At 34.2% G+C, this 16225-nt stretch overlaps 1 protein-coding gene across 1 annotated transcript; it reads right to left on the minus strand.

Annotated features, from left to right (window-relative positions):
* Positions 1–1371: 1371 nt before the first annotated feature.
* Positions 1372–15867, minus strand: qrfprb (pyroglutamylated RFamide peptide receptor b). Its single transcript, XM_048171647.1, has 6 exons — positions 15368–15867; positions 12112–12270; positions 6691–6752; positions 5412–5647; positions 4038–4135; positions 1372–1775 (listed from the first exon to the last, which is right to left on the minus strand). Exons 1-6 carry the CDS (start codon positions 15726–15728, stop codon positions 1372–1374), a joined length of 1320 nt encoding a protein of 439 aa, XP_048027604.1. The 5' UTR covers positions 15729–15867.
* Positions 15868–16225: the final 358 nt, after the last annotated feature.

Here is a 16225-nt window from a genome sequence, read left to right on the forward strand (position 1 = left end):
ATTTTTGGATTTTTATACAATAAGAATAAACGTGCACTCGCATAAACTACAATGGAAACACATTTACTGAATAAATCCCTCATTGTGCATCAAAGAGTCATGTGACTTTGCACGATGGGGCGGCATAACCGGACTAACCAGTGGACAATCTTGTTGTGATGTTCATTTGGTCATTCTGAAATGCCCAAAGTCTGTCATCATAGTGGTTCAGTTTAATTTCCTTCCCAGAGCTGTCTTACATGGCAGTGTTCCCAAACAGCATCCGCCTCCGAACGCAAGATAACATGACAGTTCTTAATGCTTTTGTATCGATTGTTATTGAATGTATCGATGCGTTTTAAATGTGTCAGTCGTTTTTGAATGAATGTAGATTGTTTTTTAATAAATGTATCAATGCATTTTAAATATGTAGTAATTCTTTTTTTAAAAGTAACAATTCTTTTTTTAAGGAAAATAGCAATTCTTTTTGAATAAATGTATCGATGCATTTTGAATAAATGTATCAATGCGTTATAAATATGTAGCAATTTTTTTTTTAAATGTAGTGATTCTTTTAAAAAGTAGCAATTCTTTTTGAGGAAATTAGCAATGCATTTTGAATAAATGTATCAAATGTTTTTGAATAAATGTATTGATGCGTTTTGAATATGTAGCAAAAGTATATATAGAATATGTAGAAAAGTATCGATTCTTTTTGAGAAGAGTAGCGATTGTTTTTGAATTAAACTCCCACAGCGGCTTCAGCTGTTTCCACTTTTCATAGTGATATTTGGTGCCAGTTCATCAGGAAGGTCCTATTTTGTTGTGCGATTTTCGAATCTTACTAGATGGAAACGCTGCTTTATTTGCAAATATTTTATGCGATTGTTCAAATTTTGCATACAAGCTAAATTGGCAACTTTGGATGGAAACATGGCTAATAACACTGTTGCGTTCCCCCGAGAAAGCACGGAAATATTTTCTTCCCTTCACCATGTGCTTGTAGGCCCTGTGCTTTTGTTATTTATGCTTGACAGTTGTGATCACTGTGAACCTTTTTATAGAGCTGAAGATTCTTCAAAAATTCCCTTTTTGTTGTTCCACAGAAAAAAAATAACAGCATCTGTGTTTGGAACGACATGATGGCGAGTAAACACTGACAGAAAGCACTTGTTCAAGTGAGGTCAGTCTGTTGAATGTTTTCTTTGTGCTGCATGTGAACCTCTAGGACATCTTTTTGCGTCTCCCGTCATGGATTTGACATCCCGAGCTCATCCGACAGCAGTATTGAGATTTAAGGCTGCATTTGTTGCCAAGAACCCCTCAATGTCTGGGATCCTCTGCGAATGATGTCAACAGATAGCAGTTATGTTCTCGTATGCCATATTGAGTTTATTTCACGCAGGAGCTGCTGGAAGGTAGCTGGGATGCAGCGGTTGTGACTTTCTGCTCGGCGAACGCCGTCGATATCTCCAGATCGCCATGTGAAGAGGACAACACTCGGTTCCGATGCGTTTGCAGGTTCTCGTTGTTCCCGCTGGTGGTGTTGCTGCTGAACGCCTCCGTTTTGAGGTGTTTGGAGAAGTGCACGCTGAGGTTCGGCCTCTGTACGGCGCCGCCCTGGTGGCCGGGACGCCGCAGGTAAGCAGAAAGAGTGGCGACGCAGTTCTTCTTGAAGTTCTCGTTCATGAAGGCGTAGACAATGGGGTTGTTGAAGGAGTTGGAGAAGCCGATGGCCTGGACCACAGCGATGATCATGTTCACCGTGACCTCGTCGTAGTTCTTCTCCAGGTCATCTGCGTGAATAATGGACAGGTATTTTGATTTCAGGACACGAAGCTGTAAAGGTTTATTGCCTTATTTAATTAAGGGATAGTTCACCCAAAAATGAAAATGGTTATTTTCTCGCCCTCAAGTTGTTCCAAACTAGGATGAATTTCTTTCTTCTGCTGAACACAAAAGATGATGAGAATATGCTTGACCAAAAACCTTCCATAGGATGGAAAAAATACAATGGGGAAAAGCAACTGTTTGGTTTCCGACATTCTTCAAAATACAAACAAAAATCTGTGTTCATCAGAAAAAAGAAACTCATACAGGTCTAGAACAACTTGAGGGTGAATTTTAATTTTTGGGCGAACCATCCCTTTAAGGGCTCCCTGCAGTTTTCTGTCAAACTTTTGATGGTTTAACATTTGGAAATGAAGAAATTAAGATAAGTATGCATATTAGTATTGTAATCTTACAGTTGTAATGTAAAATAAAATTATTATAATATATTTCTTAAATACTTTTATTTTACAGTAAAATATTACAATAGTAAAATTTCTTAATTAAAAATATTTTTTAGTAATAATTATTTTATAGCCATATTGATATATAATTACTGATCTAGCATTCTAATAAATGTGGCATTGTATTCTGCAAATATTGTTGGCTCTGTGATGAATTGCTTATTTTTATTGCTCTTTTTGGATATCTGCTATATTCATAAATGTAAATAATCTCAAAATTTTGGCCAAATTGTGTAGCCTTACAAAGAAGCAAAGCAAACCTGGATTTTATTTATTTATTAGAAATTTTATATCAGAAAAATCAAAACAAAAAACATTAATGTCTGTCATTTTTCATTTTTAAACTGCATATTTAAATGTTTACAACAGTTTGGTTCTGGAAGTAATTACTGGTCTGTTGATATGGAAGGCCAAAAGGTCAAGTCAAGTCAAATATATTTATATAGCGCTTTTTACAATTGGTAATTGTTTCAAAGCAGCTTTACATGTTAGAAGCACAGAAAAAAGAGAAGTGGTTATAAATAAGCTGTACAAGCAAGCGTGGTAATATGTAACATATACAAGATGGTGCTACATTAAGCCAATGTCGGCTGACTCCCATTGGTGGAAAAAAACCCCTAAGAGAAAAACCCAGCATGCTAACACTGGGAAAAAAGTCCTAGGAGGGAAAAAACCCCTTGGAAGATATATATAATATATGTAAATGGATATGGAGATCAAAATCTGGTTCAAAAACGTGAATTTTAACACAATGATGCGTAAAATATGCGCATTTCACACGTTAAATGTGTATTTTACACGTTAATGTGTTAAAATTAACATGTTTTTGAACCTTTTGGCCTTCCATACGCTGATAGACGCCTGCTTTCAAATGCTCCCGTGTATCTGTGTAAGCGCTTGGTGAAGAGCGTCATTTATTTACAATGTTTTTGAAGCACTGATCATTGTAGCCAATCACAGACATATCTGATGAGCATGTGAACACAATGGCCAATCAGAGGTGTTTATGAATCCGCTCAACAGCGCTCAAAGCGTCACATTTTTTAAATTTCAGTACTGACTTGGTACCGAAGTCGTTACTTGTGACAACACTACTTTGGAATATTTCCTGAAAAAATAATACTTCCTGAAAAAGTGGGTGACACTGTTGCAATTTATTCGCAATGCTTCATGCTAATGCTAATTGGATGAATGTAAATGTGTTTTCTGGTCATTTTTGCAAGCTAAGGGATGATTTGGATGAAATGGAGTTTGCACTGTGTCCTTAACATACATAATGCATATATGTCCGAACCAACCACCAGTTTTAAATGAAACCTACTTGTCACTAGAAACATCTGGTTGTGCCTGGTTTAAGACACCGACTTTAGTTACCCAGAACATAATCTGAAATATTTCCAGGGAAATCTGAACTTACATTCGTGTAGCATTATGATTGAGTAGCTAGAGGCAGGCAATCAAATAGGGTGGAAGCTTTTTTAACCTCGTGCACTGTGGGTGGTACTCGTCTAATGATTAATCATCTGGGTTGTTAACACTGATTGTGGGTTCAGCCTCAAGAACAAGTGACCCAGAAGTAGTTACTGGAATGGCACATAACCACAGGTTTCTGCGTTTACACTGAGTGATAAGTAATGTACTCTGTGTAATCATCACGCCACTACAATTTAGTTTATTCACATGCAGCTGCTGTGAGATGATTGTATCGGATTCGGCTGGACACGTTCAGTACTTTACTGGAGTAAATGGCCATGACACACTTACTGTACTCAAACAGCATGTGCACGATATGAAATGGTGCCCAGCAGATGGTGAACAGCAGCACAATGGTGATCATCATTTTGACGGCACGTTTCTTCTTCCTGTTTGAACAGTAAAAATAAAAGGCAGTGAAGATGCGTTACTGTAATATCACCACCGGTGTTGGGTGTGATGCATTACAAGTAACTCGAGTTACATAATCAGATTACTTTTTCAAATAACTAGTAAAGCAATGCGTTACTTTTTAAATTCACAACAAAATATCTGAGTTACTTTGTTTTCCTCATTATTCTGTCCCCATGTTGGGAGAAATCAGGAGTAAGTGCAGAGGTGTTGTGTGCGAACATGATGGTTTTTGTAGTTCTAGAATAAATGTGAGCATCATTTCACTTGCACAAAAACAGATTCAGTATGCCTCAATATGAATAAAAACATTGAAATGTTAAATAATACAAATATACTTTATGCATTTAATCTCACTTTATTAACCAATATCTTTGCTGGTGATTTTCGATGATCCAATTCAACCATACTAAGATTCTGAAAAAGACTTTAAACATCACATTTATTTTTTTTATTTTTTTTTATCATTGCTGAAGTGTTGATCTTTCTTCATTTGTTTGATCTGCGCCCTCTACTGTACATGCGTGAGTTTGCATTTCCTTCAGCCTGAGGCAAATTCATTTCACTTTTAGTGTGCAAGGGCCTTTATATTTGCCAAAAATATAACTCTTTTTGTTGTTGTTTTTAAAAAAAAAAAAGAAAAAAAAGCAAAGATTCCCAGCCCAGGTGAGGAAAAGTAACGCAATTAGTTACTTTTGGGGGGAGTTACGCAACTGTAACGCATTACTTTTTTAACACTAAAAAACTTGTATTCATTCAATGCATTTGTCTTAATATAATGAGCTTCTGAATTAAAAATAATAACAGTAACATTTGAAGCCTGTAATGCATTATAAAAGTGTTTTTAATGCAATAATCATGCTTGTAATGATCTCATAATTGTAACCACAGTTGATACATTATAATACTCATTGTTGCAACTTGACACATGACAAACAACCAATTTCAGATGTATTTTGGTTATGATTATTCAAATATATAATGCATTGCAATGTACATTATGAATACTTGTTGCATTTTGCATTAAGTGTTACCATAATATTCAGAAAAATGGGCTTGATTTTATCCAATAGATTTTGATTGTAATGCTATTGGGTAAAATGTGTCATTGCATGTGCCTAAAGTTGTTTATGTCGGTGAATAAAAGCCATTTTGAAGCAATTTTTAACTTTTCTGTTTCATTTGTAAATGCATCACATTATGGAAGTAAAATAGGTTGGGAACATGATTTTTGTCTGTTTTGACACTTTGTACCTAGAGATTTTGTTGATCTCTCTGTGGTTCATGGTGCTGAGGACGGAAGAGTCTCCTACACGTTTCCGGATCCAGAGCTCGATCCCGATGCGGCTGTAGAGGAAGAGCATGGCAGCCAGCGGCAGCAGGAACAGCGCCACCATGATGAAGGTGGTGTAAACCTGACGGTGCACCAGCGAATGCCAGCGCTCCTGACAACACACATGGTGGTGGTCGTACAGGAAGTCGTACTTCACCTGAGGAACACGGATGAGAGAGTAAACCTAATTGGTATTCATTTAAAGGAGCTGTAAACAATTTATTTTGGAGTAGGATGCATAAAAACTCCCTATACAGTCTGTTCAGGAATTGCTGAAATGTGCATCTTTTAAATAAAGTCGGCTTGTGCTTCTCTGAATGTCAATCTTTGTAAACTTATGGATATTTTTGTTGGGTGGATTTTGTGTGTGTGTAGACATGTAAACAGTGGAAGTTGCAAAAGGACTGAAATTGATTACACCAGCGTAAATTCAATCGCAAACCACACAGGATTAACTTTAAATCTAGAATTTATCATGCAATTGTTGAACTTCTTCTCTTAGGCTACTGTTATGATGCTTTATGAAACTTTTATGTTTTTGTATCATTCCAAACATGTCAGACATCATTAAATAGAAAAGAGCGGCGCTAAGGTTCTTCAAAAACATTTGCACATCAGCTTCGAAGGTCACAAGGGTGAGTAATGACTCATTTGTTTTTAATTATGCCTTGTAATGCACATTATAATGCACTGTATGATCTCATGAATAATTGCAACGACAGTTACAATAAATTATAATACTCATCTATTCATTGTTACACCTGAAATTGGTTTTGTTTTAATTCATTATACTTTATAAAGGTGTAATCTGCAAATATAATGCAATTTAACTTACAAATATTTATGAAAACAATGCATTGCAATGTACAATATGAATAGTTATATAATGCATTATACATAAATGCTTCAATTAAAGTGTTACCACAATATTCAGCAAAATAAGCTTGATTTTATCCACTGGATTTTGATTGTAAGCTCAGTACTACTTTTCATCTCCACTGATTTCAAGGACAGAATTATGTGGCACCAGCATGTTTGATCTGCTAACGGACTAAATGATCATTTTCACATGTGAAAGCAATTAACCTTGTGTTTGTTAAATGTTATCGGCTGACCGTAATTAACTTGCAGTGATTTCAATTAAACCGTTTATGTGGCTGCTCTCGGTTCCTTTATCAGCTCTTTGGTGACGGCACTCACCTCTAACTGTTGCACAAACAGCATCGGTGATCCCACCATGACCGCAGCGATCCACACCAGCCCTGCATAGATGTGTATAAATCTGGTCATTAGTGGATTCTTCACCATGAGCCCGTCCTGTTAATGAAGAAGAGAAATGCAGTGCTGCATATACCCGAACCTAGCTGAAAAAACCTTGAGAATAGCCCTCGGGGGAACTGTTCATATTTGCTCATGCAAATGACAAACTAGTTTTCATTGTGTCACTGTACTGCTTACATTTGTTTAATGATGTTTTATGCTTTTCTCCATTGAGGAATTGCTTTTTAATGATAATTATAAATCTTTAAAGACAGGTCTACTGTGAACTACAAGGTTGTGAATTGGTGGTGTTTAGTTATTATTTTAGCTTTAAGTCATCATGTTTAACAGCAGAATTCCTGGTAGAAAAAATACATTACCTATGATTGTAGTTCTTTCTCTCTCATTTAAGCTAAGTTTTTTTTAAAGTTTTTCTTTTTGTACAACTGAGGTCTCTCTCTTTAAAAAAAAAAAAAAAAAAATTGCAATCTATTTAAAACATTTTGGAATGTTTGTGGAAATCTGTGGATTTATTTATTTATTTATTTTTTGGTAATTTTAGAACTTTATCAGTATTCCTCTATATGAATAAAAACAATGAACTGCAAACTCAGAATGCTACGCAAACCTGCAATAAATAAATGTTAAATAATACAAATACACTTTATGGATTTAATCTCACTTTATTAACCAATGTCTTTACTGCTGATCTTCGATAATCCAATTCAACCATACTGACTTTAGACAAACATAACATTTGTTTCTTTTTTTTATTATTGCTGTAGTAAAATATGGAAGCTTGTTTCCGCCTCTAAATAAAAAAATAAAAAAGGTAATTGCAACTTTTTTACCGCAATTGCAAGATATAAAGTCAGAATTGCGAGATAAAAAGTCAGAATTGCGAGATAAAAAGTCAGAATTGCGAGTTATAAAGTCAGAATTGCGAGTTATAAAGTCAGAATTGCGAGTTATAAAGTCAGAATTGCGAGTTATAAAGTCAGAATTTTGATATAAAGTCAGAATTGCGATATATATAGTCAGAGTTGCGAGATATAAAGTCAGACTTGTGTGTTATAAAGTCAGAATTGCGAGTTATAAAGTCAGAATTGCGAGATACATAGTCAGAGTTGTGAGATATAAAGTCAGAATTGCGAGTTATAAAGTCAGAATTGCGAGTTATAAAGTCAGAATTCGAGATATAAAGTCAGAATTTTGATATAAAGTCAGAATTGCGAGTTATAAAGTCAGAATTGCGAGTTATAAAGTCAGAATTCTAGTTATAAAGTCAGAATTGTGAGATGTAAAGTCAGAATTGCGAGATATAAAGTCAGAATTGCGAGTTATAAAGTCAGAATTCGAGTTATAAAGTCAGAATTTTGATATAAAGTCAGACTTGTGTGTTATAAAGTCAGACTTGTGTGTTATAAAGTCAGACTTGTGTGTTATAAAGTCAGAATTGCGAGTTATAAAGTCAGAATTGTGAGATATAAAGTCAGAATTGCGAGATGTAAAGTCAGAATTGTGAGATGTAAAGTCAGAATTGTGTGATATAAAGTCAGAATTGTGTGATATAAAGTCAGAATTGCGAGATATAAAGTCAGAATTGCGAGATATAAAGTCAGAATTGCGAGATATAAAGTCAGAATTGTGTGTTATAAAGTCAGACTTGTGTGTTATAAAGTCAGACTTGTGTGTTATAAAGTCAGAATTGCGAGTTATAAAGTCAGAATTGTGAGATATAAAGTCAGAATTGCGAGATGTAAAGTCAGAATTGTGAGATGTAAAGTCAGAATTGTGTGATATAAAGTCAGAATTGTGTGATATAAAGTCAGAATTGCGAGATATAAAGTCAGAATTGCGAGATATAAAGTCAGAATTGCGAGATATAAAGTCAGAATTGTGTGATATAAAGTCAGAATTGTGTGATATAAAGTCAGAATTGCGAGATATAAAGTCAGAATTGCGAGATATAAAGTCAGAATTGTGTGATATAAAGTCAGAATTGTGAGATATATAGTCAGAATTGTGTGATATAAAGTCAGAATTGCGAGATATAAAGTCAGAATTGCGAGATATAAAGTCAGAATTGCGAGATATAAAGTCAGAATTGCGAGATATAAAGTCAGAATTGTGTGATATAAAGTCAGAATTGTGTGATATAAAGTCAGAATTGCGAGATATAAAGTCAGAATTGTGTGATATAAAGTCAGAATTGTGAGATATATAGTCAGAATTGTGTGATATAAAGTCAGAATTGCGAGATATAAAGTCAGAATTGCGAGATATAAAGTCAGAATTGCGAGATATAAAGTCAGAATTGCGAGATATAAAGTCAGAATTGTGTGATATAAAGTCAGAATTGTGTGATATAAAGTCAGAATTGCGAGATATAAAGTCAGAATTGTGTGATATAAAGTCAGAATTGTGAGATATATAGTCAGAATTGTGTGATATAAAGTCAGAATTGCGAGATATAAAGTCAGAATTGCGAGATATAAAGTCAGAATTGTGTGATATAAAGTCAGAATTGTGTGATATAAAGTCAGAATTGTGTGATATAAAGTCAGAATTGCGAGATATAAAGTCAGAATTGTGTGATATAAAGTCAGAATTGTGAGATATATAGTCAGAATTGTGTGATATAAAGTCAGAATTGCGAGATATAAAGTCAGAATTGAGTGATATAAAGTCAGAATTGCGAGATATATAGTCAGAATTGCGAGATATAAAGTCAGAATTGCGAGATATAAAGTCAGAATTGTGTGATATAAAGTCAGAATTGTGTGATATAAAGTCAGAATTGTGTGATATAAAGTCAGAATTGCGAGATATAAAGTCAGAATTGTGTGATATAAAGTCAGAATTGTGAGATATAAAGTCAGAATTGCGAGATATAAAGTCCGAATTGTGAGATATAAAGTCAGAATTGTGTGTTATAAAGTCAGAATTGTGAGATATATAGTCAGAATTGTGTGATATAAAGTCAGAATTGCGAGATATAAAGTCAGAATTGTGTGATATAAAGTCAGAATTGCGAGATATATAGTCAGAATTGCGAGATATAAAGTCAGAATTGCGAGATATAAAGTCAGAATTGTGTGATATAAAGTCAGAATTGTGTGATATAAAGTCAGAATTGCGATATATATAGTCAGAGTTGCGAGATATAAAGTCAGACTTGTGTGTTATAAAGTCAGAATTGCGAGTTATAAAGTCAGAATTCGAGATATAAAGTCAGAATTTTGATATAAAGTCAGAATTGCGAGTTATAAAGTCAGAATTGCGAGTTATAAAGTCAGAATTCGAGTTATAAAGTCAGAATTGCGAGTTATAAAGTCAGAATTCGAGATATAAAGTCAGAATTGCGAGATATAAAGTCAGAATTGTGAGATATAAAGTCAGAATTGCGAGTTATAAAGTCAGAATTGCGAGTTATAAAGTCAGAATTCGAGTTATAAAGTCAGAATTTTGATATAAAGTCAGAATTGCGATATATAAAGTCAGACTTGTGTGTTATAAAGTCAGACTTGTGTGTTATAAAGTCAGACTTGTGTGTTATAAAGTCAGAATTGCGAGTTATAAAGTCAGAATTGCGAGATATATAGTCAGAGTTGTGAGATATAAAGTCAGACTTGTGTGTTATAAAGTCAGAATTGCGAGTTATAAAGTCAGAATTGTGAGATGTAAAGTCAGAATTGCGAGATATAAAGTCAGAATTGTGAGATATAAAGTCAGAATTGTGAGATATAAAGTCAGAATTGTGTGATATAAAGTCAGAATTGTGTGATATAAAGTCAGAATTGCGAGATATAAAGTCAGAATTGTGTGATATAAAGTCAGAATTGTGAGATATAAAGTCAGAATTGTGAGATATAAAGTCAGAATTGTGAGATGTAAAGTCAGAATTGCGAGATGTAAAGTCAGAATTGTGAGATGTAAAGTCAGAATTGTGAGATGTAAAGTCAGAATTGTGTGATATAAAGTCAGAATTGTGTGATATAAAGTCAGAATTGTGTGATATAAAGTCAGAATTGCGAGATATAAAGTCAGAATTGCGAGATATATAGTCAGAATTGCGAGATATAAAGTCAGAATTGCGAGATATAAAATCAGAATTGCGAGATATAAAGTCAGAATTGTGTGATATAAAGTCAGAATTGTGTGATATAAAGTCAGAATTGCGAGATATAAAGTCAGAATTGTGTGATATAAAGTCAGAATTGTGAGATATAAAGTCAGAATTGCGAGATATAAAGTCCGAATTGTGAGATATAAAGTCAGAATTGTGTGTTATAAAGTCAGAATTGCGAGATATAAAGTCAGAATTGCGAGATATAAAGTCAGAATTGCGAGATATAAAGTCAGAATTGTGTGATATAAAGTCAGAATTGTGTGATATAAAGTCAGAATTGCGAGATATAAAGTCAGAATTGTGTGATATAAAGTCAGAATTGTGAGATATAAAGTCAGAATTGCGAGATATAAAGTCCGAATTGTGAGATATAAAGTCAGAATTGTGTGTTATAAAGTCAGAATTGCGAGATATAAAGTTGCAATTCTGACTTCTTTTCTTGCAATTGCGAGATATAGTCAAATTCCGTGATGTTTTTTCCCTCACAATTGCACATTATAACACGCATTTGTGAGTTTATCTCACAATTCTGAGAAAAAAGTCATAATTGTGAGATAAAAAGTCGCAATTACCTTTTTTATATTTTATTTCATGGTAGTAAGTGTTGATCTTTCTTTGTTGGTTTGAGTAGCGCCCTCTACTGTAAATGTGTGAATTTGCATTTCCTTCAGCCCAAGGCAAATTCGTTTCAATTTTTTTTTATTGTGAAAGGACCTTTATATTTGCCAAAAATATAACTTATTTTTTGTTAAAAAAAGCAAGGAAGCCCAACCCAAGTGAGAAAAAGTAACGCAATTAGAGTAATGCAATATTGTAATGCATTACTTTTAATCAATTTTCGATCTTTCTCTATATATCAGTCCACAGACCTCTAAATGAAACCACTTACATTAGAGAGCACAGCGGTTTGTGGATATAATGATGTTCTCCATCCTTTAGAAATCTGGATACGCTGCAGTAACTAATGGGATTTACATCATCAGGACTTTCAGAGGCACTAGCTCATGAGCAGCCTACTGAGATGACATTGAAAAGTAAGAGGGATTTGTGATGCCATCTGGAAATGAAAGTCGCTTCAGTAGTGCAACAAGTTTTTTAAAATAACAACATGAACCTGTGAATCATGCACAGTAATACCAGGAGCGAAAGTGGAGTCAAATCTGATTTTTAGGGCTTCTCGGCATGTTAAGAAAGTAAACAGAGGTGAGCGTGTGGGTGTTTCACCTTACCTAACATTTTGTAGGCTCGCTTCGGCGTGTACTGCCTTTTCATTTTGAGTGGATAAACAATGCCCTGGTATCTCTCGACAGCAATACAGGTCATGGTGAGGATGCCGGTTACGATGGCAGTGGTCTGCACAAAAGGAACGGTCTTACATACTAGAACCCCTGTACGTACAACACAAAAAACAAGATAAACACACACAGTGAAAGCCTGAAGACACTTTATAGCAGTGCTCAACTAATATCTACAGATGCCTGATATTTATGGATAGTAAAAAACTCATTCTGTACCTAAAATCCCTAACAAAATTTAAAATGGAACATGTTTATTATGAATGCTTTTAAATTGCTAATAATGTCACAGTGACCAAATATCAGCAGTTCGAATGGTTTATCACTATCTAACATACAATTAAAAAGCCTTCCAGCCATGGAAAGATGTTTTAACTTTTATGTAATTTGCAAACCCATTGTGCATTACGTTTCTTATTGCTTTGATAATATTAACAGAATCAGTGCTGGATAAGTTACCCTAAAAAGTAGTTAATTACTAGTTATTAATTATATCTTCAATGGTGCAATTAGATTATTACTGTACTAATTACTCTCTAAAAAGTATTGCATTACTAATTACTTTCTGAATTCCATATCAATATCAATATAGTCGAACAATACAATGATACACATGAAACTGCTCTTTTAATTCTATCAAATAGGCTAAATAATATAAAATTGCATAAAATATTCTTGAGGTAGAAGGTTACATTAAAAGCATACATTTTAACATTAGAGATTGATGTTAATCCATTATTGTAAGGGTCCAAGCACCTGTATAGGCACCAATTGTAATCGTTAGTGTTCTTCTTCTTTTTCTTCTTCTTCTTCCGCTCTTGAAGTCCCACAGAACTGCTTGCAGGAAAGTTATGAAATTTGGCACACAGATGGAGGCCAATCTGAACTTTAACCACAGCAATTTTGGAATTTCTAACTCAATCGCTCTAGCGCCACCAACTGCCCAAATTTACACTCAAGTTTGTGCTAATAACCACCATGTGACGTCATTTTCTGACATGAACATTTTTCCACCATTTTGAATTCCTTTTTCAAACTCCTCCCAGACCATTTCGTCTGATTTTAATGAAAATTGAAGTAGATCGTCTTCAGACCATGCTGAATTCAAGCTGATTCATCAAACCGTTCTTGAATAACACATGAACAAATTCAATGAAATGAATGTGAGGTTGTATCTCTGCAATGCTTTAGTGAATTCTGACCAAATTTGGTGCGTGTTATGACAACCATGACCAGAGGGTACCTGCAGAATTTCGGCATAATGCCACCTAGTGGTCAAGAGATAATGAAAATTGCTTATAATTTCTGAATGGTTTGGCTAAAAATCTCTTTAGATTCGGTCCAGCATGCCGAGTTGAACAATCCCAATTTTTACACACATCAGCCATTTTGGACGTTCACCATTTGCTATTTTTTTACAAACGCATTACCTTATCATTACAATTCGGTAAGTGTAATCTGCACCATGCCCTGAATGTACTAAAGAAGATGACCGTGTGGTCAAAAGTTATAATGAAATTTCCAAAAATCAGGGATGCAAACAGGTAAGAGGGAAAAAGGTGAGAACATTGCGCAATGCCGGGGAATGCTGAGCACAGAAATGTTTTTTGTTTTGTTTTACATGCTCATTTGTAGTTACTTACAGGGTAATAAAAATAAATGAAAAAATCCCTTAATGTCCAAAACTGTAATTTTTTGCACAAAAAAAAATAACATATTGTTGCAACATTTTACCAAAAATCAACATTTGGTTAAAATCTCATGTTATAAATAATGAAATGCTATGCAGGATATTTAAGACAATATTGGCTGATTCGACTGCAGTACTGTTTGCCACATCTCAGACCTCAAATACATAAAATATTACATAATTTTTAAAGTAAAGAGTAAAGGAAACACTGTACAGTACTTACTGAAACAACCAGTTCTTTATTTACCCTGGTAAGTTCCCAAGTACCCTTGTAAGACCCCCCTATCCCCCATAAAACACTTTCTCATTGGATCTGGGATATGCAAATCCCATAGGTGACCTATTTTGATCTCAAAAAGGTGAGTTCTCACGGAAAGGTGAGGAGTTTGCATCTATGAAAAATGCATATAACTTTTGCTTAAATTAGCCTATTGTAATAAAACTAGATAATCTAATAGATTCCTTGGGTCATGCCGAGAACATAGATACCAATTTTGCCATAGTCAGCTGAACTTCCTGTCCACCATTTTGATTTTTTTCTTAAAAAAATCGACTTTTTCTAACTCCTTCTAGACTGTTTGTCCGGTGTATGTGTGTTATATATTATATATTATATATATATATATATATATATATATATTATGATGAAATTATGATGAAATTATGACGTACTAAGTCTCTTTTCTTATAATTTCGACTTTTAGGTTATTACTGACAGTAGCCAGTCATAATTTTGACTTTATGTTGTTTTATGTCTTATGACAAAGTCAAAATCCTGAATTAGAATGTCATAATTTTGATTTAATGTAAATTTTGACTTGTAATGTCTTAGGCTAAGTAATTATAGTTATAAAAATCATAATTTCAACTAGGCCTATGTCATAATTTCTGACTTTTTGTCAATGTTGACTTTTTAATGTAATATTTATGTATATTAGTGTATATTAATTGTGAATATACAGTATATGTATGTATATATATATATATGTATATAATACGTGTGTGTGTGTGTGTAACAAATATAAAAAGGTGATTAAAATGGTAAAACATGAATGTTTTACCATTTTAATCATCTTTTTATATTAATTGTAAATTGTCCTGCAGTATGACAAATGATTTCACAAACCTACTCATATTCAGTGTAGCCTCTTAATTAATATGAGATCATTAAAAAACAGCATGTATGAGAAATTAAAAAAAAAAAAAAACAGATTTAAATAAAGTATACCACTCTGTAATCATTGTAAAATGTAAGATGATTTAGTTCACAAATAAACTCAAACATCAACATTTAAGGTTGAAATTGACATCACTACGTATTTTAATTAATATGAGCTTATAAACTGAAGAATATCAAGAAATGTTTAAATAGTTTGAAGAACACAGCAGCATGTCATTACTTCTCGGTGTTTAATGACATTTAGTATCATGCCAACTACCGTCTTCATGTCAGTAAATGACTAATTAAAGTGATTAAAATGATTTTAAGCAGACTCTGACCTCCCAGCCACTCTGATGAGATGTTCTGCAGCAGTGTGAACGGGATGCAGAAGAAGGTGATGAGCAGATCACTGACCGCCAGCGAGCTGATGAAGATGTTGGTCGCCGTGCGCATCGCGCGTTTACGCACCACAATATAAACCACCAAACTGTTTCCAACCAGCGCTAGCACGAAAATAATCACGTACATGACGACAAATGTGGTTTTGGCTCCGGCAGGGAGTTCGGGGATGTAAACCAGAGGCTGGATGTCGTAGGTATCGATGAATTCCTGCCGGGAGAGGTTGTAGTACTGCAGGAGTTCCTGGAGCACCTCAGGAGTGATCTTCGTAGTGGCCGTCATCTCTGTAGACGAAGACATCTCGCTTTCTTGCTTACATTAATCACGTACAGAAGGGAAAAGTACAAATCCAGTCATCCAGTGACGTTTAGTGAACTGTAATAAAATCCCTGATCCTGTCAGGATGTTTTGTGAGGTGCGCGCGCGCGAGAGTGTCTGTGGGGAGCGTCAGTGCGCGTTCACCAGTACTGTATCTGCCACCAATGGGCTACAAAATAGGGCTTGAAACTCTTATTTATACCTCATAAGAAAAAAAATCATGTTTTTGTCATTCATAATTATGATATTAAACGTCGAAATGATCACATACTAAATCTCTTATCTCATAATTTCGACTTTTAGAACATAATTGGCACACATGAAAAAGTACTATAGTAATTTATAGTAAATACTATAGTGTTTTTGAACCATACTATAGTAAATTGTAGTATAATGTATATATTATAGTATTTACCACACTTTGTTAATGAATGCTACAGCATAATGCAGTATTAACCATAGTATACTTTAGTTTTTAC

This window comes from Megalobrama amblycephala, linkage group LG20 (assembly GCF_018812025.1).
Source record: "Megalobrama amblycephala isolate DHTTF-2021 linkage group LG20, ASM1881202v1, whole genome shotgun sequence".
NCBI classification, from domain to species: domain Eukaryota; kingdom Metazoa; phylum Chordata; class Actinopteri; order Cypriniformes; family Xenocyprididae; genus Megalobrama; species Megalobrama amblycephala.

Excerpts from the sequence above, each read along its gene's own strand:
- qrfprb (XM_048171647.1), bottom strand. The coding sequence starts at position 15,728 with ATGTCTTCGTCTACAGAGATGACGGCCACTACGAAGATCACTCCTGAG. Across the intron at positions 4,136-5,411 it reads GAGATCAACAAAATCTCTAG|GAAGAAGAAACGTGCCGTCA; the intron begins GTACAAAGTGTC and ends CTGTTCAAACAG. Across the intron at positions 1,776-4,037 it reads GCACATGCTGTTTGAGTACA|ATGACCTGGAGAAGAACTAC; the intron begins GTAAGTGTGTCA and ends TTATTCACGCAG.